This window comes from Haliotis asinina, chromosome 6, assembly GCF_037392515.1.
Source record: "Haliotis asinina isolate JCU_RB_2024 chromosome 6, JCU_Hal_asi_v2, whole genome shotgun sequence".
Classification (NCBI taxonomy): Eukaryota; Metazoa; Mollusca; class Gastropoda; order Lepetellida; family Haliotidae; genus Haliotis; species Haliotis asinina.
The window spans coordinates 58,871,005-58,897,125 of NC_090285.1; the positions used below are offsets into that span (position 1 = coordinate 58,871,005).

At 40.7% G+C, this 26,121-nt stretch overlaps 1 protein-coding gene across 1 annotated transcript; it reads left to right on the forward strand.

The window, feature by feature from the left end:
* Positions 1–162: 162 nt before the first annotated feature.
* On the forward strand, positions 163–25,764 carry LOC137288248 (DNA mismatch repair protein Msh2-like). The gene is made up of 26 exons (XM_067820710.1): positions 163–254; positions 1,343–1,392; positions 1,940–1,975; positions 7,623–7,710; positions 7,953–8,098; positions 8,530–8,640; positions 8,900–8,986; positions 9,827–9,950; positions 12,592–12,678; positions 12,968–13,026; positions 14,029–14,149; positions 14,597–14,710; positions 15,130–15,266; positions 15,609–15,725; positions 16,061–16,175; positions 16,442–16,497; positions 17,499–17,760; positions 18,354–18,479; positions 19,145–19,240; positions 19,542–19,606; positions 20,245–20,412; positions 22,821–22,912; positions 23,573–23,727; positions 24,397–24,464; positions 24,950–25,063; positions 25,535–25,764. The coding sequence occupies exons 1-26, from the start codon at positions 221–223 to the stop codon at positions 25,700–25,702; spliced, it is 2,796 nt and encodes a 931-aa protein (XP_067676811.1). The 5' UTR covers positions 163–220; the 3' UTR covers positions 25,703–25,764.
* Positions 25,765–26,121: the final 357 nt, after the last annotated feature.

A 26,121-nucleotide genomic window follows, 5' to 3' on the forward strand; every position in this document is an offset into this window, starting at 1 on the left:
CCGGGCCAAACCAATAACTTTCTTCATGTGTGTGCTAAAATGTAACCTGTATTAAAACTTGTGTCAAAAAGATCTCTTGCTTTGCATACTGTTACCTTCGGTCTTCAGGTTATCACAAGCTAGAGTTACGTAAAACGTAATGCCTTCGTGAGGAAATGATTTATATTTTCCCGGATTTTAATTGACACCTCTTCGTCTGAGATTTCCCGCGCATGTCAACATGGCCTTGCTACCGAAACAGGACTTACAGTTAGGTTGGTGAAGTGTTAGGTTATGTGACAATGTCAGTCGAATATTTTTGTTGCTAAGCATGACGAAATGTGTACATCCTGGTTTTCCACTGTGACTGATACCCATGGGATCGTTAAGGTTAAGGAAAGACTGAAGTATACTATACGCATCTAGACCTAGTTCTTACTTGACACAAGTTCATGTACTGCCACTGAATGTATTTTTACTGGTTTCAACGTTTTGTTGATCGAATATGATTGACTGCAGTGAAATAAACAGCAGATTCCTACGAAAATAGTCACGACTTGAAAAGATTAGTTATGGTTGTTTATTGTTGAACGACACATAAATACACGAGCTATCAGAATCAGACAGTTGTATGTGTACGTTCTCTGTTGTTAACAGACATGAGTTCAATAGATGTTTCCATTTTATCATACATCCCATCTATTGTATGAGAAATAATTGTAATTCAGAAATCTGGCAAGGCGAAGCATGAGATTGTTGGAACAAAAGCATGCATTCTTATTTTTACCAATACCCATGGTTGAAGTACCCATCATAAATTTGATGAACAAATTATTAATCTCAGTGAAAGGTTGGGTGGCAATTCCAAAATTACAGGGATTTATAGGACCAAATTCCTGTGTCATATACAAAAAATACAAAATTGACAACTGACACAATGAAATAGATTAGTGCATTCACAGGGATGCAGAAAAAGTCCACATACATTTATTTTAAATGTTGATCAAGTAATGATAAGTTATCACCGAGTCTCTGCTACTAGGTGGGTGATATCATTTGAGTCCCAAGGACCCTCAAGTACAGGACTCTGGTAATCCCTGCAAATTACAAATGCGTATTATCTATAGCCTTGGTTAAATACCACTGACAGCACTGGATGATGGATAAGATCTGAATGGCACACCTGAACATCTTAATGCTCAGCAATTGTTTCTGTTGTATCACCATGATGACATACACACATATTTATTCACAATATTGGGTTTGAAACTTTTGTGCTGAAGTCACATGAATGTGTGTCTTAAAATGAGAAATATTATGAAATAATTTGTGATTCTCTAAACTATTCTTTCTCCTGATTCAGACACAGCCCAGGAACAGGGATTCCTGTCTTTCTTCAGAGGATTGCCAGAGGTAAGTCTTATGTCATATTACCCACTTGCCACGGGAATAAATGTCAGGTGTGTTAACATGAACACCCTGTAGAAGAGGATATAGATATGAGTCTTTCAAATTTTATATGTGTAGAAAATATGTTAATAAAGGGGGATGTGAACAAGATGGTGTGTAAGTTTGATGCTCATTTGACTTCCAGCATCTATATTATACATACATAATTGGTGAAAAGAGAAAAAAGATATGAAATCTTCTGATCAGACTTGGGTTTGATTCCCCACATGGGTACAATATGTGAAGCCTATTTCTGGTGTCCCCAACTGTGATATTGGTGGACTATTGACAAATGCGGCATGAAACCTGACTCAATCTCTCTCTTTAAGACAAGAGAGTGGATGTTGTGGAAAGAAGACATTGTAGTCTTCGTTCTTCTGTATTTGTTAAAACCTTTATCTTTGGTATTTATACATTATTTGGATTATCAGGATTTACATAATTCAAACATGTGGTATAGAGTATTCTTGGCGTTCATGTCGTTTCAAAAGAAACCTTTTTCTATTTCCAGAAATCCAGTACTACGTTGCGTGTGTTTGACAGGACAGTAAGTACAATGTTTGTTTTGAGAAATTGTATAGACGGGACCAGTGAATAAAACCTAGGCTTAAATGTTCAGGTTTATATTTGCATTGAATGAAGTATGAAAACACTGTAACAAGAACAAAGTTTCAAGCACCATTAACTTGTGAACAAAATTATGTTAATTTCCCCAAAGTGACTGCCAAATTCACTGTTTGAACTTCCATGATAAACCCCTGTAGTGTACACGACCATACTGTAATGTCTTGCTCTTTTATTAATGTCAATTTAAGTCATATTTATTTTAATACAGGAGGGTACCAATAACTGGAGGCTTAGTTTCTTTACTTACCCTGACTCAGGATTATGCTTATCTCCTCCTATGTGGATGATAGTGGAACACTTTATCCCTTGTAGTTCCCTTGAAGAGGACCTAAAAGTTCACTCACCCACATGTTGCCTCCCCTGAACCCTTTCCTGCCCAAACTGTCATGTGACTGCAGTTGGGCAAGCTCTGGAGTTCAGTATACAGTACCATATCATGTTATATTTAGATCCATTTATCCAAATTAAGCTGTGTGTTTTTTATTTCTATATTTAGCTTTCATGGTATGTGGAAATTTGGAAAAAAATTATCCTGATTTTGTGACTTTCATTCATCCTAATGTAGTATGTTTATGCCTTATGAATTCTTGCAGTTACTGCAGGTATCAGATCCTAATCTGCAATGTCTGACATGCAGTATTCTATGTTCTTCCAGCTTGCGTTGCAGATACTGAATTAATTTATTAGATTTGCAATTTAATCGTTACTTGTGTTACATCTATAGACATGCCATGGACCAGTTGAGGAAGTCATTTCAAGTCACTGGTGATAATTCTGGAGATAATGCTGGTAACCTTATGTTGTGAACTACTGCAGAAATTAATAACACCGGTGATTTGCCGAGTACCTAACAGGGGCAGTTGTTGGTTGTCATCCAGGGCTTATCTGTGACTAAGAACAGGTATAATACTACGAAGTTGACGCCATCAGAAAATAAAAGGCAGCGGTTTACATCGCCAGTGGCGCAGAAGAAATGATCTTCATCAAGGACCTCATGAAGTCAACTCATTCCATTCCATCCCATCAAGCCATCAGAGGTTGTTCAACGAAGATGTTGTGCCTCCTGACGAAGCAGGAGCATATATGCGGACCCTGTGATGCTGCTGCCTGAACCTCCAGTAACATCTTTTGGAATGTTGACGCAGCCTTACTGACAAGATGATTGTCCATGCAACCAGACCAGCAATGCAATCGTCTGTCAACAGAGACAACACCATCGTAGCCTCATCGCTGCTGCGAGAAGACACAGATGGTGTCTCAGTGTTCTTGAATGCTTCATCTATACAGCATCAGTTCCAGTCTACAACGCGACTACATGTGGTGTCATGAGCGTCCCTGTGACTACAAGAGATTATGATGTTATCTCAGCGAACCCTCAATGTTCGAGGATATCAAGTTGAGAAAGTAGAAGGGAATCCTTTTTGAGATCCAGTCTCTCCACATCAGTATCCTGCAGCTCCCACAGAGATCAGCATGGTCACAGAATAGAAACAACAGACTTCAGAGAAAGAGGAAGGTTCTCAAAGGCACAGTGCGACGGACCCGGAACTACGAGGGTATGTCAATAAGTTTTGAGCCTTGCATAGAAAAACACAAAATATTGGTATGAACCACATTTATTTTTCAACATAGTCCATTTGTGAGTCAAGACACTTATTCCATCTTTTCTGCCAGTCGCTGATGCCATCTCTGTAGAAGGCGCCATTTTGGTCCTCAAACCAAGCCTCAGTAGCAGCAATAAGCTCATTATCATCCTGAAATCTACGACCACGCAAGTGTTTCTTTAGATTTGGGAACAGATGGTAATCACTTGGTGCCAGGTCTGGAGAGTAGGGGGGATGCGGCAAGATTTCGTACCCGCATTCCTGGACAGCAGCGGCTGCAACGTGAGAGGTGTGTACTGGAGCATTGTCTTGATGTAGAAAAATACCACTTCTGATCTTGCCCCGGCGCTTCTCCTTGATTGACTGTTGCACTTGCATCAACAAGTTAACGTAATATTCCCCATTCATTGTTCTTCCTTTTGGTAAGTAATCTATGTGGATGACGCCTTTGCTATCAGAAGACTGTCGCCATTACCTTCTGCACTGATCTGGCCGTTTTGAACTTTTTGGTCCTGGGAGAAGTGACATGTTTCCATTCCATGGATTCTTGTTTGCTCTCAGGATCATAGTGGTGGATCCAGGTTTCATCACAGGTTACTAGCCTAAAGTGAAAATCTTCTGGATTCTCGTTGTATCTGGTTAGCATGGAGTTGCTTATGGTGACCCTTGTTTGCTTCATTTCATCTGTAAGCATTCTTGGCACCCATCTTGCGCATACCTTAGACAAGACGAGGTGTTCATGAAGAATTGTCTCGATGGATCTGTGTGAAATGCCTGTGGTCTCCTCTTACTTGTGGAGTGTGATTTGACGATTTTCATGCACAAGTCTATGCACTCTGTCAGTGTTTTCCTGACTAGTGCTTGTTGTTGGGCGACCTGGACGGGGGTCATCTTCAAGACTCTCTCCACCATGCTTAAATTCATTGACCGATCGTTTGATGGTAGCAGATGAAGGGGAAGACTTCCCATAAACTGCTGAAAGTCTTTCTTCAATGTTCTTCGCTGAGTTTCCTTATACTCAGTTTTATTCATTTTCACTGCCGTGGGGAGGGGGGTTCTCATTCTGTCAATGTGAGCTTTTCAATAACTTCTGAGTGTAGGATACCAAAACTTATATATCACATCAGCTACACCCCAAGGTTCAATGTCGTACCATAGGCTGTGACACCTTGGTATGAAAAATGCTCAAGACTCGAAACTTATTGACATCCCCTCGTATTTAGGGAATATATTCAGAGGAAGAAGGCAACTACGTCTTCTCAGAAGCAGAGGTCACATCTTAGATACAAACAGCTTGAACTTGGCATTCACCTCCAAGGAATCAAATGCAGCGTTCACATGTAAGATGCTGGAGGATGACTTTAACACCCTCATGATTCCACTGATTGAACAGATCCCCAAGGTGTCTGCAAACCTCCATACAACATTTGAGAAATCAGCCTGGAATCATAATCAACATGTACCACCTCTCAAGGCTAAGAGTTTTTTTCCTGTGCATCATGTGGACCCCTTCATGAGAGAGCAAGACCTGAATGATGATTTGAAGTTGATCAATGTTGATCACATATGGTGGAATACAAGAAGATTGCTCAACTTCCCACCATGACTAGAAGAACATTCTTCAGCCTGGTGAGATCTAGAGCAGTGAGGCATTGATATCCAGGTTCCAGAGGATCGCCAAGTCATACATGATTCCAGATAAGTCATGATGATCAAGTCCATCAACACATTGGCCGTTAAACGCCACTCAGGTACAGCAACAAGTCAAAGTTCTTTTGTGTACAGAGAGTGAATGAGAAGAAAACATTCCCGCTCTAGAGGCAGGAAGAGAAATTTAGGTTGATATACAAGATGAAGAGATTCAACCAAGACCATCTCCTCATGCCAGATGATTCACCTGCCTCTACTCCGACAACTTGTCCGTCCAGCAGATTACTTTGCCAGCATAGACCTACAAGATGCATATCTGCACAAGAAAGTACCTGAGTTTCCTGTTCAAAAGGTCGACACTTCCAGTGGAGGGTCCTGCCCTGTGGAATAGTGGCATCCCCATGGTTATTCACATGAGTGACCAAGCCTATTGTCACCTGTCTACATTGTGGAGGTCAGTGTAGTACCTTCTACCAGTATGGCATCATGTCAGTTTAGTAAGAAGCCAATCAACTCTGACAGCTGCTTGACGTAACCATCAAACTACTTGCACAACTGGGATGGCTAGTAAATTTGAGATGGAACCCAAGCGAGATCATCAGTTCCTGGGAATACGGCTCATCACAATGCAGCTTGTGGTCCCAGAAGATCGTTGGGTCAAGAGCCAAGCCATGATTCCAGAAGCAGCCATCTCTTCGTTACCACTATGAACATGGCAGTGTCTCCTCTGTTACTCATCTCAGAGCAGGACTCGCAGAGGAAGACTGCAATTATGTCCACTGCAGCATTACCTGGCCAGACACCACAGACCTGATCTCTCTACCAGACAGGTCTCAATATGTAACTGTTATGGTGGACTTAAAAGTCTGTGGAGGGACCTATTTAGAAGAGCTGGTCAACGACACACCTCTGGTTTGCTACCTCAAGTACTATAAGATCAAGCAGACCCGAGTGCTACAACTGATTTTGGTCATGCCCAATTGACAAGTGAGAGTCTGGTTCAAAGGTCTAATACAAGAACTCTGAAGTCTGATTCAGAGTAGCCAAAACTGCTCGTACATCCGCACACCAAGCATGCTCATGAAAACCCACTAAAATTCCAGCTACACATATGGAACATATCAAGACTTGCTTGAAGATAAGAGGATATTCTGCCAGAGCCATGAAAGCAGTAACCTAGATCTACGCAGATCAACTCGCAACTTGAATGACATGTGGCTGAGATTTGAATAGCATGCAGTGTGGAAGTATGCAGTGTGCCTCATCCTTAGTGGCAAAATATCTATGTCATGTTAGATATACTAGGCAGTAGAAAATTATGACACTGTCTACTCTACATACCTGGCAGCTATCATTACAGTCACAATGAAGACAAGTCTGACTCTAAGTAACTTATCCGCAGTACTTTTCGTTGCACTCCACTACTGAGTCTAAACCTTATAGGAGGTCGCATCAGGTAACCTTTGAGATTGACCAATCAGAACACAGCTTACCAAATCGCAAAAGTGCACATTCGCACATACCTTTTGAACTTTTTATCTCGAAAAGGTTCGTACCCGAACGATTCTGAATGCTATTTAGCGTACGCTCGCTTCTGGGTAATGCACATGGCATATGTACAACCATGACAAGGGCGAGTAAACAGTTGCTGTAAATAATGTTTTTTGCAATATTTAGGGATGTTATCTTGTGCAAATATTAGCTAGTGGTAACCATGTCAACAGAACCCCAAAGCGTATATACTCCAGGTCAAATAATTGTGTTATATGCAGATTTTTGTTTGTGGAGAGATCTGTGTTGGTGACCTGAATATTTTGAACATGTTGAAAGTCCCTAAATAATAGCTGTTGTCTGATCAGTTAAATCTATTTGACCATCTGGCGTTTGATTAGACGGTCATTGGTCGCTCAAGGGTTACCTGACCAAAGGTGAGTGACCTGTTTTAGGTAATTACAAGGGATTCAAGTGTTCCACTATCATTCATATAGGAGAATGAGATAAACATAATAAGCATCACTCAGAATAGGTATAAAATATCAATTTTACTTTAAAACATACATTTTTGTCTATTTATTATCATAACGTGGCACAGCATTATATCTAGTTACTAGTCACTTCTAACATGTTAACTCATGGTTGAAAAGGATGCATGATTTATGCCCAATATGATTTGTGTTGATTGCCACGGCTTTGCAGCAGCAAGTCAATATCAGAATCTGTAGGTGGCAGCACTCAGATACAGATACCATATCATTTGTCATGCCACATGCTGTCAGACAAGCCTGAATTTCTGACTTCTGCTGTATTTTTCAGGAATATTACACCGTCCATGGACAGGATGCACTTTTTGTTGCCAAGGATGTGTTCAAGACCACCGGGGTTGTTAAGCATCTGGGAGCAGGTTAGTGATGTTCCGTGACACACTACAGGGACCAAGTGTGATAAACTTGCAGCTGATGAAAAAGTAACACATGGAAAAGAACAAAAACATCCCAAATTTGGGACATTCTTATTTAATATATATACTTCAACACTATCCAAGTTGGAACCAACTCACAAGATAGCAAATGTCAATTTATGTTTAAACTGAATTCTCTGTCAGTGTACAGATTGGGCTAGCTAATTACCATTAACATGTTACAGGATCAAACAAGGTGGAGTCTGTGGTCCTTAGCAAAATGAACTTTGAGTCATTGGTGCGCAACCTGCTGCTGGTCCGGCAGTACAGAGTGGAAGTATACTGCAATAAAGGAGCTGCTAAGAACAATGACTGGTCCCTGGCCTTTAAGGTGAGACCCGCTGTCTTGTGGAGATACAGATGGCGCTGATGTTTATTATAAGGGTTAAATGTTAAAAATGGGGGTAGTGTCCAAGGGACTGAATAAGTGTGTGCGAGACAGTCAGACATGTTCAAAATTGTATTCAGTACAACTGAAAGACTGTGCATGGTCAGAGGCTTTTACTCATACATGTTAATTTCCCCATGAAAAAGACGTTGTGAATAGGTGGTTGTTTGTGATGAAAGTGTTACAGAAATACAAAAACTATGAAGTAGAATGTAATAATCTAGACTTTGCATGCCAGGAATATCCCATGACTTTTGACAGGCATAAAAAATACGGAAAGACCGTTCTAATTTCACTGGAGATATGTTTCAGCTGAGTATGATGACGGTTGTTCATAAGTATACAGGGAAACTGACTGAGTGTTTCTGTTGCAGGCATCTCCAGGTAATCTGACTCAGTTTGAGGACATCTTGTTTGGCAACACTGAAATGTCAGCTTCCTCTGGTGTCGTGGGTGTGAAGCTGGGTACAGACAATGGGCAGCGGGTGAGAAGACCTTTCTGAGTTATGAGATAGGGCTGTGAAGATCTGCGTTAGAACTGGTATTCAGCAACCCTTGCTTGTTGTAAGAGGGACTAATGAGATTGGGTGACTGGGATTGGTTTGACATGTCATCGTATCCCAGTTGTGTAGGTTGAGGCGTAACAAGCCCACCTTAGTTTGGACTTGGACAATGTTTGAGTGTGAATTCATTCCATTTCTTTGCGAAATGATAATTGAAACGGACTAACTTACCACTTCACAGGTTGTGGGGGTCGGCTTTACAGATGTCACTCAGAGGAAGTTCACTGTGAGTGAGTTTACTGACAATGACCAGTTTTCAAATCTTGAGGTGAGTAATTCATTTGGTATGTACAAGAGGCATGTTTCACAAATCGTGTAAATGCTGTTATTGTCATAAGTCGTTAGATTATGTGAGTTATGTCTTAGCACAAAGATCACTTTGTGGAACAGAGCCCAGGAGTTTGTTGTCACTCTACACATCTGAAGCTTCTTTCAGTGTAGAAGAAAGCATCAGAAAATAAAGAAGTGAAATATGTGGATGTGTTTAGAATGAGCTCCTTATAATTCAGGAGACACTACTTTGGCAGTATTGTAGTTGTCCTCATGACATGTACGTATGTATATCCTGCTGAAGATAATAGATCCAGTGATATTCATGTACATGTAAATGCAGAATTTGTGGGTTTTTTCTCCTTTATTTACCAAGAAATAGTTATTACGCATTAATTTCATGATATAAGTGAGTTACAGTGCATAGTACTCTGTGAAATATACTTGAGCAAAGAGAAGAGACATTGCATTATCCGACACTCCAACATTCTTTTCCAGTCTCAGTTTGTGTCGGATTACACGGAGTTCACTGTGGTTATGTTTGTGTAATACAGTCCAACTGAGGGTCATTAAAATAAACACAATCCTTTGTAAAAACAACATGAAAGTGAAATCCTAAACTTCATACCATTGCCTTGTCATCAAGTACAAATATTTGTGAATACTTGATATGTTTTCTGTTCATGTTTGCATATTTAACATTTGGATCTAACTTTCTTAATGATTAATACAAAAGTGAAAAACTCACATAAACCCTTAAAATATGACTCTTCAACAGTCACAGATATCTCTGGCTCTGTGGACCTGTGTCAATTGAATGACTTCTGTTGTGTTGTAGGCTCTGATTGTTCAACTGGGCCCGAAGGAGTGTGTGGTAATGGCAGGGGAGACAACTGGAGAGGGAGGTCGACTGAGGCAGGTGCTTGAGAGAAGTGGGTTACTACTCACAGAGAGAAAAAGAGGTGGGTATGGTGCAGAAGTAGATGGTAATGATTGGATATCTTAGTAAGTTTGAGCTAGACCAGGCTGTATGTCTTTATGTGAGCCCACCGTGGGACCCAGTGTCCATGAAATGACATCAGAGGATACTGGTCATGTGTTCTTACGAACCTCTGTCCTAATACGGCCATATTTATAGGTTCCCGTAAAGTCCCATAGTGGGTAAAAATTGGATCACAAATTACCTCCCTTCTTTCTAGCCTATCAGAACACTTGTTACAATGACCTAGGTCCAGCTGGACTAATACAAGCAAACATGGGACCACAGATATCCCTCTACCAGGGCACTTGTGTTGATGTGACACACAAGACATTAAATTCCTAGTGTGTCCTTTGTTAACTAGGGCAATGAAGACTCCCATCAATCCACCATTATATGAGTTCTGTCTAGAAGAAACATTTGCACATTGCAGACTAGTAGAGGCGAATGATCACGATTTGAACAATGTCGCTGATTGCACAACTAAATCTGATTTCATCCATTCAAAAATCCTGAACACTCGCACAGAGGTCTGTAGGAAGATATGACAAGTAGCCACTGTGGAAGAGAATGCTTGAAAACTAATCATAACAACAATTTGAGAAAGAAAATCATGGAGGGACACCATTGCTGGACAGATGGATTCAGACTAGTTCAAAACCAATGAAAGCAATCATGTGAATACACCACTTGTTAAAGTGTGTTGTTGTTCTTGATAACCAAATAAGGATGATACTACAGTCGTACCCCGTTTATCCGAACACTTGTGTTTTTATTGAAATTGTCCGCATAAGCAAATATTTGGATATCTGAATCACGGGCCAAAGAAACGAACATTGTAGGCATCAGACATAATCTTTATTGATTATGGTACATATAAACAAATATCAGTGCATACAATGTCTCATACCTGTTCATGCAGCTATGCTCGCCTGAAGAAATCAGTCATAGCCTTGTGCACTGGCTGTATAGAAAAGCGAGAGAACTTTCGCCGGTCAGTTCGTCACTGTCGACATTCACAAGATCATCGCCAGTAAGTCACAGGTGCAACTTGTGCACAGGATCGTAGTACATCAGGAAGTTCCGACAAGGCCATGTCTTCTTGTGGGTCCTCATTTGATTGGATAATATCCACATGACGAAAGCAGTTAGCAATTGTCTTTTCACTTACAGCGGATTAGTTAGTTATAGTGACCCACAAATTGACACGTGTCAAAATTAACTCAGAGTCACCTGGCTACTCAGACATAGTTAATCTTCTCATGCTTCAAAGACTGACGACTTCTTTGTTACATCACGCGAGGCCCTCGGTAATCGCGTGTGTAAACATACAGGTGCTCAGCCATCCGGATATACGAGACAAAAAAATGCACATAATTTAGTGTTTTGTATGTGAAAATGACTGTACGGTTATGGAAACTGGATTTCCGGATAGGTGAGTAATTTTACAACGTTGTGAATTTGTTTTAAGGAATTTTCGTTTTTAGGGCGAGTTTTCCGGATATCTGAGGTTCGGATAAACAGGGCACGACTTCCTCTTTATCTTCCCTCACACTTAAATGACGTTTTCAGATTGGCTGAGCACACTTTTATTATTTCCTATGTACCCTGCATACAAGCGAGTAACATTTCTACATTTCAGTGAACTCATCTTGTATTTCCTGGTAGTAATTTTTTGTCTCAAATAACATTGAATCATATAGGATGTACATAAATTAACGATTTAAGGAAGATAATTCTAAATCTGTTCTTCTTGTCTGCAAAATCTATCAACAGCTATTTGTAACCGTGCTTCAAACAATTCAAAATTAAAATTGAGGTGTTTGGTAAGATAAGTATGTTGTTCACTGGTCCGTTGGGGCCTATGGGTTGATGTACCCTCTATATTTGTTTATGTTCATAAACAAATATTTAAGGTAAATCAACCAATGTTCTCCTCATGACCAGACCCGTGAAGGTCCCGGGGTAGAATAGGTCTTCAGCAGCCCATGATTGCCACAAAAGGCGATTGTGCTTGTCGTAAGAGGCGACTAACGGGATCGGGTGGTCTGGCTCGCTGACTTGGTTGACACATGTCATCGGTTCCCAATTGTGCAGATCGATGCTCATGTTGTTGGTCACTGGAATGTCTGGTCCAGACTCGATTATTTAAAGAACACCACCATATAGCTGGAATATTGCTGAGTGTGGCGTAAAACTCAACTCAACTCACTCACTCACTCACTCACTCACTCACTCACTCACTCACTCACTCACTCACTCACTCACTCACTCATGACAGGTGAACAACTCCTAATGTAACAATTATATTGGTGTGGATAATCCATAGAGCCTGTCTGAGTACATTGGCATTGAGAGTATCAATAAAGGAATGCTTGTGTTCTGTGTGGGGTTTTATTTGTTTATGTGAATTTTTCAAATCAAAATGTTTACGAAATAAAGCTAGATCATTTTGGAAAGTGGACAGCGAATCAGCTGAAGAACCCACACTTCAGGTCATCAGTGCCATATTCTCTGACATCATGATGACAGATCCAGTAGCCTATTGGAAGGTGATTAACCAAACATATATGATGAGTTGTGAGAAGTGGATATATGACTGTTGACCTTGAACTTCATTGCAGCTGACTTCTCCAGCAAGGACATTGTTCAAGACCTGAACCGACTCTTGAAGGTGAAGAAGGGAGAACAGCCAAACAGCTCAACTCTCAGTAAGTGACAGTTAGGCAGATACGATTATTGTGCTTAGAGTAAGCATTCCTGATTTTCCGGTCAAGTAGGTTTGAATATAAACATGTCAAATACAACAAACTTTTACTTGGGAGAATAGGTGCTACAGTCCCTTTTATTATCCATGATCTGATCATTAGTAAGGAAATGCTACAATACAAATTCCATGATCCTGATTAAGATAAATAAATTTTGGAACTGTTCTGTGTGGAATGCTTGAAAGCAAATATGAATACTACCATTCTGAAAATGTTTGTATTTGCTGTGTAGGTGAGCTTGACAAGACGCATGGTACTGCAGCTCTCTCTGCCGTCATACGGTACCTCGAGGTCAGTTAAATCACCTTGCTCCACACAGGGTTTGTTTTAATTCAGTGCAATACACAGTTCATCTGTCAGTTTTGTTTTGTATCAATACTGTAAACCAGAAAATTTTTGCGAGCGATAAATTAATGTGAAAAATGCGATGTTTATTGTGTCGTGTCGCATTAATAAATCATCATATTTTTTTTAAAGCTGCTTTCTCATGTCGACGATCAATAGTTTTGCTGATTCAAACTAGTTTTTATCCAAAAAGATTGATTCTTACAAATGTGAATATACTCTCGACAAAGTTGATGTTCAGAGCTTTCGAGTGATACCCGCCATCAAACGAATCGCCTCACATGTTATTTGTACAGAGCTTTGAAAACGGAGGTATTTGCCCCTGTTGTATCCTGTTACCGAGCAGAAAGCCATTTATATTGGGGAAAAGACGACGGTAGATATTATTTGAGAAATAATTTGCTGAATACCCGAAAATGAAAATATAAAAGTTAGAATTGGAATTTAGCGGGATCACATGGCTCTCAGCTGGGGTATATAATGACATGTTACAAATGAATGCCCCTACTCCAATAATCGCCCACTTCTTGAAAGTGCTTGTGCGAACAACAAAACAATAGCAATCAGGCCCACTATTAACAGTACTTGTGTGTCGCTAGCATGGCATTACAAAACAACAGGGAGCAATCATGAAGTAACAACAGGAAGCAATATGTGAAGTGACACCTCTGTGTTGTTACTTCCAGAACATAAAATAGCAAAGTGAGTATACTGATCAAAGTTTTACAACTCTCAAAATTTTATTGTTACATTTATGGTATTGACTGTTCAATTGCAAAATTTTATCGACGCAAAAATTTCCTGGTTTACGGTATGAAATAGTTGAGTTACATTTGTCAGCTAGAGCCATGTAAAGATTTGAAGTTTTAGCGAAGGGAAGGTTAGAGATTGCTACTTGAAGGCATCAGAAAATTATGTTGACATATATCACATGGCATTTTATTTCAGCTGCTGTCTGACGAGGGCAACTTTGGTCAATACACTGTGGGTAGTTTTGAGTTGGGTCAGTATATGAGACTGGACTCAGCAGCTGTGAGGGCCCTCAACTTGATGCCCAGTCCCAATGAAGGTGAGGCGCATATCAGGTTAAACAGGAATGGTCTTAGGTTAATACTGCTGTCATTAATACTGACCAACATACCTACTGTTTGGGGGTTTTTTTTACCCCCATTTCTTCTCTCACATTCTCTCTCTCTCTCCTACATTTGGGGATTACAAAGACATCAGTTGATTTTGGTGATCTTGACCTTATTTTCAGTGTGACCACAACACATTCCTTTTTCAAACTTATGTTAACACGATATCTCATAAGACATTATAATCAATGTCTCCAACATTGCCAACAACCTACACTGGGTGATTATGCAGGTAAATGTCATTTCTTGCATCTTGTGCATGACCAAAAACTAAAAAGTAGTGAATATGTTATAAATATTACAGTTGTTTTTAGCGACGGGGGACATTGCCATGTCAGTGGCAAACACTTGTTTTTCATGTGATGACCTTGACCTTGCAGGTGGCAACAAGAACCAGAGTGTTCTGGGTCTGCTCAACAAGTGCCGGACAGCCCAGGGTCAGCGTCTCTTGGGTCAGTGGGTCAAGCAGCCCCTCATGGACGTCAACAGGATAGGTAATAGAGTTACTCCCTGTTCGTGCAGATCTGGAAAATCTGCATTCCAGCTCACAAAGGTTGACATCTGAACATTATTACTGACTGTGCGACTTCAGAGGCAACACTATTGTCTGGGTAAACTGGACGTGGGCTATTATTTACTGAAGTGAAGGATTGGTTATCAAATATTGTTTTAAGTCAGAAAATTATCAAATATTGTTTTAAGTCAGAAAATTAACGAAATGTCAGCAATATCAAGTGTCTGTGAAAGGAAAATAACTGAGTATGTTGTCATGACATTGATAATGTACATGGTATCTGCATGGCATCATGTTTCATCTCCAATGACATTCGAGAATTACTCAAGTGCAGTGCATTTAAACCATTGTGACTGGGTATATGTAATTAATGTGTACCCTGATGTTGTAAACTTACAGAGGAGCGTCTCAATGTTGTGGAGGCTGTTGTTGAGGATGCGGAACTGCGGCAGACACTGCAAGAAGATCAGCTCCGTCGCATGCCAGACTTCCAGCGTCTGGCCAAGAAGTTCCAGCGCCAGAAGGCCACACTACAGGTATAAAACAGGACGCACCATGACTTACCCATTACATGTCACATGTCGCTGGTACCCAAATTGCGTGCATATTTACTGTGGAGAAATGCTTTCTGATCAGGTGGAAGGTGCCACATCAGCTCCCATGTTGTAAACACTGCAAATATGTTGTTTATTTTTTAGTACTGGACTAATGTTGTTAATGTTGGGAAGTGGAATTCTAGTCGAAACTCAAGTTCAAGTTGAATATTTCAGTACAAGGACTCTGATGTTGATAAGAGAAGAACCTTCTGTCTGCACACTGATGTGATGACTGTAGTCAGTGATTGTAAAACACACGTCAAACATTCCATATCATTGTAGGACTGCTATCGAGTGTACCAGGCGATTGACAAGATGCCACAGTTGCTGGAGACCTTAGAACGCCACTCTGGCACTCATCAGCCACTCCTCATGGAACTCTTCACTAACCCACTCAAGGTCAGAATCATGTTTATACCTTGTGTTTGTCACCTGTTTATACACTCTACTGTTCTGCTGTTTATTTAGTGTGTTTATTTTGGAGCTTTTTTTCCCATTACTTTTGTCTAGTACATGTTCTGCTTCTTTTGGTTTTACTTATGACTATTGACAGTGTTTATCTGCACTGATTTTATCCTCCGTGTTTATCTGCTGTTTGACAATCGCTTTTACTTCTTAGCTGGTTTTTCCACATCAGTCTATTTTTAATGTTTATCCTTGTGTTTACATGCTCTGTTTTTCATGTGCTTATCAGCTGTTTATCCTTATGATTATCTCCTTGTTCCTTGTATCAGGAACTGCTGATGGACTTCTCCAAGTTCCAGGAGATGGTAGAGACAACATTGGACTTGAAGCAAGTGGAGGACCACGAGTACCTCATCAAACCAGACTTTGACGAGAACCTCACAGGTCAGTCACTCTCTTACATCAGTGTGAGTGAGTGAGAGTTTAGTTTCAAGCCACTTCTATCAATATTCCCACAACGTTTTGGCGGGGTACAACAGAAATGGGCTGTACATGTGTCCATGCGGGGAATTGAACCCAGATCAGGATGATGAGTGAATGCTTTAACCACTAGACTACCCCACTGCCCCTCTTTCACTCTCTTGTGAAACAAATTCCGCATCTGTCAGTCATGTGTCTACCACACCTGATGTCTTCGTCCCCTCTTGCAGCTCTCCGTGAGAAGATTGATGACTTGGAGGGCCAGATCAAGGGACAAATGAATAGGGTAAGAGTTATATCCCTTGTATAGAAAACCATGGATTAAGCTCACACAGTGATGTAGATGTCATATGCTTCTCTGACAGCTTAACCTACCTGCTAAGCCAATTTACTGAGAAAAAATTATAATTATTCATGTGGTGTTGATATTACCAAGCTTAATGCCTCAGTTTAAAATTTTTCATTGAAAAAAGTCAATGTCTTTAAAAGTCCAAAGATTTTTCAGGCTTTAATCAGATTAAAGCATGTAAAGAAATTATTATGTACACATGATGTCATTGATTTTAGACTTGATTTTCTCACACATTGACCTCTTGACTTGGAAGAACACTTGTACATATCTGTAATATTAAACGCTTTTTGAAAAATATCTCTCTCTTTCATTTCTTATCCATTATCCTCATCAAATGTGTGTCAGTGCCTCAGTTTTAGGAAACATGGTAATAACAAGTGTTCCTTTATTTTTTGTCCACAGTTTCATCACAAGCTTTGCACCGCATAGCTTGTCAAGAAACCTGAAAAAATATGGGAACACTCACGCTTTCATTCGATACCTTGTTTCTTTTCCTCAGTATATAGGCCCACATCAGTATATTCGAAGCCTGTTCTTCACATCATATTGCATGATATTGCTGGGAACATGCCATTTAATACAATGTAAAACCATAGTGCCATCTTCCACTTAGTGAGCTTGGATCAAGGGAGGTGAAGTTGAAGTTCTATGAAGACATTGATGGTGATTTTATCCTGGACGTAGTGGGCATTGTTACATCCCTTGGATGTGACAGCAACTTATGGTTTTGTCTTCAAGTGCATCATGTTCTTTGATAATGATTCTTGGTTTGTCTGCTCCATACCCCTACTTGTTTTCACCATCACCATGCCAGGGGTCTGCTTCACTTGTCTTTCTCCCATATCAAGTAGACATCTTGTTACACCACACTGTTTCAGCTGTTGTTAAACCAGTCATTCCTCTCACTCATTATAGAGCTGGTGGCCATGTTGCAGGTTGCCAGAGATCTGGGTCTGGAAGCAAACAAGACTCTCAAGCTGGAGAGCAACTCTCAGCTTGGCTACTTCTTCAGAGTGACAAGGAAAGACGAGAAGTCTCTGCGCAACAACAAGAACTACCGCACTATTGACACCAACAAGAATGGTGTTCGGTTTCACAATACTGCAGTGCGTCAGTTGAATGAAGAATACCTCCAAGCCAAGGAAGAATACGCAGAACAACAGAAGAGCGTAGTCGCGGAGATCATCAACATCGCAGGTACAGCTCTTAGGTTGAAGAAGGGTGTTGTTAGTATATGTGCTGAAGTGGATTACCCAGTTGTACAGAAGTTTAATGGCATCGGAAGTTCAGTGAGGGACTTGGGATTTTTTATAATACTGATGTGCATTATATAATTCATAGAATTGAAAATGCACTGTGGCAGTGAGTTATTAACTGAGCTACAAGAGGCTTATCTCTGTCTGACTTGAACAAGATACGCCATTTCCTGATGACTCTTGTTTCCATTCATTATCCGCTGCATCGCATTTTGCGGGAGGTGTTAAAATGCACCCCATTTGTCTTTTCCGGAGCAGAACTCTAAAACCGTTCAGTATTTCTTCACCAAACTTGACACATTGATTGGTCTAGTGGTGTACTGGAATTTTGAATAAAATGTTTTTAGCGTTCCAGGGCATCAAGTGTGACTTAGACTGAAATTGGACGTAATGTGGGTGATATTGATGACTGTGTCTTCTTCTTGTATTAGCTTTGCAGATTGTCATGTGTGGCAAAGCTTTGTGATCTAAATCTTTCTCTTCTCCTTGAAGATCACTTGTCACACGTTATCAGTCTTATCATTTACATTTCAGCTGGCTATGTAGATCCCATGCTGCTAATCAACGATAACATTGCCCAGCTGGACGTCCTCGTCAGCTTCGCACACGTCGCCTGCAGTGCCCCTATCCCTTACGTGAGGCCGACTATACATGCGAAAGGTAAACACTAACACAGACACATGACAAAAGTGAGCCAGTTGCTTCAGCTGTGTGTGGATAGTGGTTTTATTTAATGTCAGCAGATTTCAGAAGGGAAAAGTTGTTGCTCCAGGTTCATTTGATCACGGGAACAGACAGGTGGCCAGGTATAGCCCTGTAATAAGTGTTTGTTTCCAGATTTGAAAGGAGCGGTATAGTGTTCATCACATCAGTCTATTTGTACATTTTCAGTACCTTTTGGGACTTGACCCATGAAGGTCACTCACTCACTCACTCACTCACTCACTTTTTGGGACTTGACCCATGAAGGTCACTCACTCACCTTTCGGGACTTGACCCATGAAGGTCACTCACTCACTCACTCACCTTTTGGGACTTGGGATTTTTAAAAATACTGATGTGCATTATATTCTTCATGAGCTATTAACAGAGGTATCTCTGTCTGACTTGAACAAGACAGAGGTGATACATCTGTTCCTGATGACTCTTGTTTCCATTCGTTGCATTAGTTCCATTAGCAGAAGTATAACATTTGCTTGTCTGTAGTTTACTTGTGTGTACAGATAAATTTGAATTTTGAATGAAATATATCTAAGATGTCACCTGACCTCGCCCTTCAGTAGAGTTTCAGTACAAGAATGGTTTACATGTGTTCTGTCCACCAGGTGGGGCTGCACTGCGTCTGACGGAGGCACGACACCCATGTCTGGAGATGCAGGATGATGTGTCGTATATCCCCAATGATGTCGCCTTCATTAGAGGTAACCAATATGCACTAACTGCCGGCACTTAAAACATCACTAATTAATACCAGGACTGTGGGTTCAAATCTCATGTTCACCTCACTGTATGGCCTGTCTGTACCACACCCATGCTTGTGTGTTTCACAGTGGAAAATATCTACTACCTACGTTAGTTCAGGCTTCTCAGAAACTGAGAAACTGCTTAAATTGAAATTATTTACAGACCACAGGCATATAGCTGGAATATTGCTGAGTGTGGCGTTAAACAACAAACCAACCATGAGATTGGAATAACAGACCTGTTGTTTTGTTTTTGCAGACAAAGAAATGTTTCACATCATAACAGGTCCGAACATGGGAGGAAAGTCCACGTACATCAGATCGGTGAGTGCAGACATCATACTGTTCACTTACTGATATTAAGTGACCAATATGTTTTGTGGGAGAAATTAGAAATTAATTGAAAATATCTTTGATCATGTGTGCTCTTTTTCAATAATGCCAATAGGCAAAGTGTGTAATGTTTTTTGTAACAGATGTGTAATAGCAATAAAATATATTCCATTCAAAAGACATAAGAGGACTTTGAGTTTTATGATGAGGTGAGATTATGACGATAGTCATGTGAAGATTACACAATGCCATTTAGAAAGTGGTCAAATGCAACATGTCATATTTGGGATTTCACTTTCTTAGTAAAGTACAAATTCTAGTACTTTTTTGGTACTCCGGGATTCGGACTTGCACCCTCAGAGTCAGGCACCTAATCCCCAGCACACAAAGTCAGCTGTCCAGCCTGCTCAGTGGAAGTCATGGTACTAGAACTTGTACTTTGCTCAGAAAGTGATATCCCAAATATGACATATGTTGTCATGTGAAGAAATTGAGTGTCATTTGACGATTTATCTAATGCCTGCCACTTTTCTGTATGTGCGAGAAATAGATACATTCTTGTAGGTTTTATATTGAAGGCATCACTTGGAAAGACTAACCTGATGTGAATGATTTCACTTTTTCTCCAGATAGGTGTCATTGTGTTGATGGCCCAGTTGGGATGCTTTGTCCCATGTGAGGAGGCCGAGATTTCTGTAGTGGACAGTATCCTGGCACGTGTGGGTGCGGGTGACAGTCAGCTGAAGGGTGTGTCCACCTTCATGGCGGAGATGCTGGAGACTGCGTCTATACTGAGGGTAAGATAATATGCCTGGATTGTCTAGATGGGCTTGGTGGCCAGTGGCATGAGAGGAGGTATCAGGAATGATAGATCCCCAGTTACCAATGCTTGTCTAGATAATAATTAGAACTATTGTTTTATCCATATTACTAGATGATGGAAGATCTTGCACACTGATGTGAATTGAATGCATGAAGACTACATTTGGAGCATTGGTTGGACTAGCCTGATTGTGGTTTGGTTTTTTTTGGACTAGCCTGTACTGATTCTGATGCTGGTTGGACTAGACACTGATACTGATTCTGTTGCTGATTGGAGTAGCCTGATACTGATTCTGTTGCTGATTGGAGTAGCCTGATACTGATTCTGTTGCTGATTGGAGTAGCCTGATACTGATTCTGTTGCTTGTTGGAGTAGCTTGATACTAATCCTGTTGCTGGTTGGAGTAGCTTGATACTGATTCTGTTGCTGGTTGGAGTAGCTTGATACTGATTCTGTTGCTGATTGGAGTAGCCTGATGCTGATTCTGTTGCTGGTTGGAGTAGCTTGATACTTATTCTGTTGCTGGTTGGGGTAGCTTGATACTGATTTTGTTGCTGTTTGGAGTAACTTGATACTGATTCTGTTGCTGGTTGGAGTATCTTGATACTGATTCTGTTGCTGGTTGGGGTAGCTTGATACTGATTCTGTTGCTGGTTGGAGTAGCTTCATACTGATTCTGTTGCTGGTTGGAGTATCTTGATACTGATTCTGTTGCTGGTTGGAGTAGCTTGATACTGATTCTGTTGCTGGTTGGAGTAGCTTGATACTGATTCTGTTGCTGGTTGGAGTAGCCTGATGCTGATTCTGTTGCAGGTTTGAGTGAGTGAGTGAGTTTAGTTTTATGCCGCACTCAGCAATATTACAGCTATATGGCGGCGGTCTGTAAATAATCGAGTCTGGACCAGACAATCCAGTGATCAACAACATGAGCATCGATCTGCGCAATTGGGAACCGATGACATGTGTCAACCAAGTCAGCGAGCCTGACCACCCGATCCCGTTAGTCGCCTCTTACGACAACCTGAGTCGGTTGCAGGTTTGAGTAGCCTGTTGCTGATTCTGTTGCCGGTTGGAGTAGCTTGATACTGATTTTGTTGCTGTTTGGAGTAACTTGATACTGATTTTGTTGCTGTTTGGAGTAACTTGATACTGATTTTGTTGCTGTTTGGAGTAACTTGATACTGATTCTGTTGCTGGTTGGAGTAGCTTGATACTGATTCTGTTGCTGGTTGGAGTAGCTTGATACTGATTCTGTTGCTGGTTGGAGTAGCTTGATACTGATTTTGTTGCTGTTTGGAGTAACTTGATACTGATTCTGTTGCTGGTTGGAGTAGCTTGATACTGATTCTGTTGCTGGTTGGAGTAGCCTGATACTGATTCTGTTGCTGGTTGGAGTAGCTTGATACTGATTTTGTTGCTGTTTGGAGTAACTTGATACTGATTCTGTTGCTGGTTGGAGTAGCTTGATACTGATTCTGTTGCTGGTTGGAGTAGCTTGATACTGATTCTGTTGCTGGTTGGAGTAGCTTGATACTGATTCTGTTGCTGGTTGGAGTAGCTTGATCCTCATTCTGTTGCTGGTTGGAGTAGCCTGATGCTGATTCTGTTGCTGGTTGAAGTAGCTTGATACTCATTCTGTTGCTGGTTGGAGTAGCCTGATGCTGATTCTGTTCCTGGTTGGAGTAGCTTGACACTCATTCTGTTGCTGGTTGGAGTAGCCTGATGCTGATTCTGTTGCTGGTTGGAGTAGCTTGATACTGATTCTGTTGCTGGTTGGAGTAGCCTGATACTGATTCTGTTGCTAGTTGGAGTAGCCTGATACTGATTCTGTTGCTGGTTGGAGTAGCTTGATACTGATTCTGTTGCTAGTTGGAGTAGCCTGATACTGATTCTGTTGCTGGTTGGAGTAGCCTGATACTGATTCTGTTGCTGGTTGGAGTAGCTTGATACTGATTCTGTTGCTGGTTGGAGTAGCTTGATACTGATTCTGTTGCTGGTTGGAGTAGCTTGATACTGATTCTGTTGCTAGTTGGAGTAGCCTGATACTGACTCTGTTGCTGGTTGGAGTAGCTTGATACTGATTCTGTTGCTGGTTGGAGTAGCTTGATACTGATTCTGTTGCTGGTTGGGGTAGCTTGATACTGATTCTGTTGCTGGTTGGAGTAGCTTGATGCTGATTCTGTTTCTGGTTGGAGTAGCTTGATACTCATTCTGTTGCTGATTGGAATAGCCTGATACTGATTCTGTTGCTAGTTGGAGTAGCTTGTGATACTCATTCGGTTGCTGGTTGGAGTAGCCTGATACTGATTCTGTTGCTGGTTGGACTATTTTGATGCTGATTCTGTAGCTGGTTGCTGAAGCGTGATACTTATTCTGTTGCAGTCAGCATCAGAGAACTCACTAATAATCATCGATGAACTGGGACGTGGTACATCAACATATGATGGCTTTGGTCTGGCATGGGCAATCTCAGAGTAAGTGAAGGACCTCTTTGTTTGTCACTGTGAGTTAGAGCCAGTAAGTTAGAAACTGAGGTTGACCCAAAAATATGCTGACAAAAATTAATCATCCAGAATGTTTTGATTATCAAAATTAATCACAAGGAGTAATATCAAAAACAAATGGTTTCACCTCACTTGGGTTCACACATTCATGAAATATTTTACAATCTAATCTGCCTTAACATTACCTAAATAATGGCAATCATGGTTAGCTCAAGACATTCTGGTAGGGACACAAAGGAAGAAAATGCCATTGGCTCTTCCTTAAAAAATAGATTAAAGTAGCCCAAAGAGAGCTTCTGGATAAGCATATAGTAGTAGGTGTTCAAGCATGAGGCAAAAATATTATGAATGTCAACTTCTTTGTTACATATACATGGGCTTTTGGTGTGACCTGACAAAGGGACAAGGAATAGCCCAGAAACGTGTATATAGTAAAGAAGTAGTTGAGATAAAGAGTATTTTGTCTGAAAATTCAAAGTGACCCTTAATCTTGTGCTCATAATTGTTCAGTCAATTATTGGAATGCTGACTGTTTCTTTCGAGAAAGCCTTGTCACACCACTTGACAAAGTAGTGAATGTGTTACATGGTATATGTTACTTAACACATGATTTTGTCTCCGTGGTTACAGGAACATTGCAACAAAGATTAAGGCATTCTGCTTGTTTGCAACACACTTCCATGAGTTGACTGCGCTAGCCGATGTCGTCCCAACTGTGACCAACCGTCATGTGACTGCGCTCACCACTAATGACACCCTAACACTGCTGTACAGAGTCAAGCCTGGTGAGTTGAAAAACAGTGTTAATCCAAGACACTGTCATGGATGCAGTACTAGGTAAAGACACTGTCATGAATACAGTGTTACTCCAAGGACACTGTTATGGATACAGTGTTAATCCAAGAGACTGTTGTGGATGTAGTGAAAATCCAAGACACTGTCATGGAAGCAGTGTTGATCGAAGAAACTGTCTTGAATACAATGTTAATCCAAGACACCGTCATGCACACAGTATTAATTCATGACACTGTTGTGGATGCAGTGTTAGTCCAAGACACTGTCATGAATACAGTGTTAATCCAAGGACACTGTTGTGGATGCAGTGAAAATCCAAGACACTGTCATGAATGTAGTGTTCATTCTAGACACTGTCATGAATGCAGTGTTAATCGTAGACACTGTTGTGGATGCAGTGTTAACCCAAGAAACTGTCAAGGATGCAGTGTTAATACAAGACACTGTCATGGAAGCAGGGTTTCTGTTTCCTAGTCATACCACCTGTAGCAAATGTATAATTGATGTGATATCCGTTTCCTAAAGCAAACTTTCTTTATCATGGTTTTGGAATTTCCTTAGGATCTATATTTTAAATGATATTGAAAAATAATGAGTAAATTGTGAAATGAGGTTGAAACTGTTCACATAAGCTACATCTTAACATGTCTGTCCTGCAGGTGTATGTGACCAGAGTTTCGGAATCCACGTGGCAGAGCTGGCCCACTTCCCAAAGCATGTGATAGAGGTAGCGTACTCCAAGCAGTGATACTGCTGACACTGGCAAACATTGAACACTGCTGATTCAATCTGAGCAGTGTCATCCCACTCCTCTCCCATGTCGTAGTCTACTCTCCAAGGCCAAGATTTTCGAAGCTCTCTTAGCGCCAATATTGCTGTAAGAGCCATACAATAGCATTAACTTACGACTATCTTAGCGCTAAGAGAGCTTTGAAAACCTAGGCTCAAGGTTTTGCAGTCATACAAAGTACTACCAGAAAACAATGGTGAAGTGTATCATAGTCACATGTATAGCAACCCCTGTTTAACTTTTGCATTTTATTTCACTAAATAATCTTACATGAATTGATTACATAAGAATCATGGCCCCCACGTTATATTTAGAACAAATCTGTTGAGAAACAATATCCTTTAGATACTCTCAGACACATGACCTTGACACATAACCTTGATCTCGCAATAACACTCAGTGACAGTTTATTTGTTTGACAGTTTGCCAAGGCAAAGGCCAGTGAGCTTGAAGACTACCAGTCTATCAGCCTGACCGGCACTGACCTGGATGGAGACTCAGAACCAGCTGTCAAGAAACGCAAATGTGCCAAGCAGGTTAGTTTGATACAGAACATAACAACAAAACGAGGAAAGGACGTTACAGAATGGCGAAATGTGTGCTGTGAATGTTTGTAAGGGTATAGGAGCTATTTCTGTGTACATAAACACGAGACTCTCTCATAAAATCAAGCATATGTATAACAGTGGAAATGAGATATGCTTATACAATATTCAGCCGTAGGAGCTATGTCAACTTACATTTATCAGAGGGGTACACAGATCCTGTAGCTTAGACTACTAGTCGTCCGCCTTTCATGTTTGTGGAGGTAGCAGTGGATGAGCGGGTTTAGTGGGTTTGTGTGCTGGCAATTAGGTGCCTGACTCTGAGGGTGTCAGTTCAAGTCCCGGGCAGGTACTAGAAGTTGTACTTAGCTAAGAAAGTGTAATCCCAAATATAACATGTTGCAGTGGAAATAGGATTCTGTCATTGTAAGCTATCACTGACTTCAGTGATTCTGGTTGCAGGATGGAGAACAGTTGATACAGGACTTCATCAGCAAGGTCAAGAAGATTCCTGTATCAACCCTGAGTGATGATGAGATCCTGGAGGAGGTGGGAAAACTGAAGGCGGAATTGGAAGCCAAGGACAACCCATACATCAAAGACCTCTTGGCGCAGAAACAGAAAACATAGTGATATTGAATATCTGTACTTTGTACATTGTATATACACATCATTAAACATCATCATCAGCGTTCATGGGTTGTGTTGTATTCTTAGGGGAAGTAGTAATGATGAGTACAAGTGCTCTGGTTTGGGTTGTCTGAAGGTTGCGAAGGTCGGCAGTTCATTCACAGCTGGTTTTTTTTTTTTTTTTTTTTTTTTTTTTGTTATTTTTGTTCTTTTGTAATTGGCAATGCTGTGTGTGACTGACATGCCTGTGGTTTTGTAACTATGGAAATTCTGTCTGCTTTTACCATAAAACCCTTAGTTTGGAAAAGTACATACAGCTGAAATTCTTTACTAAATATTGTGAGAACTGATGCAGTTCCAAATAGACAATGAAATTTTAAGTGAATGTCTAATGAAAAATGACTTTACAATGAAAATTG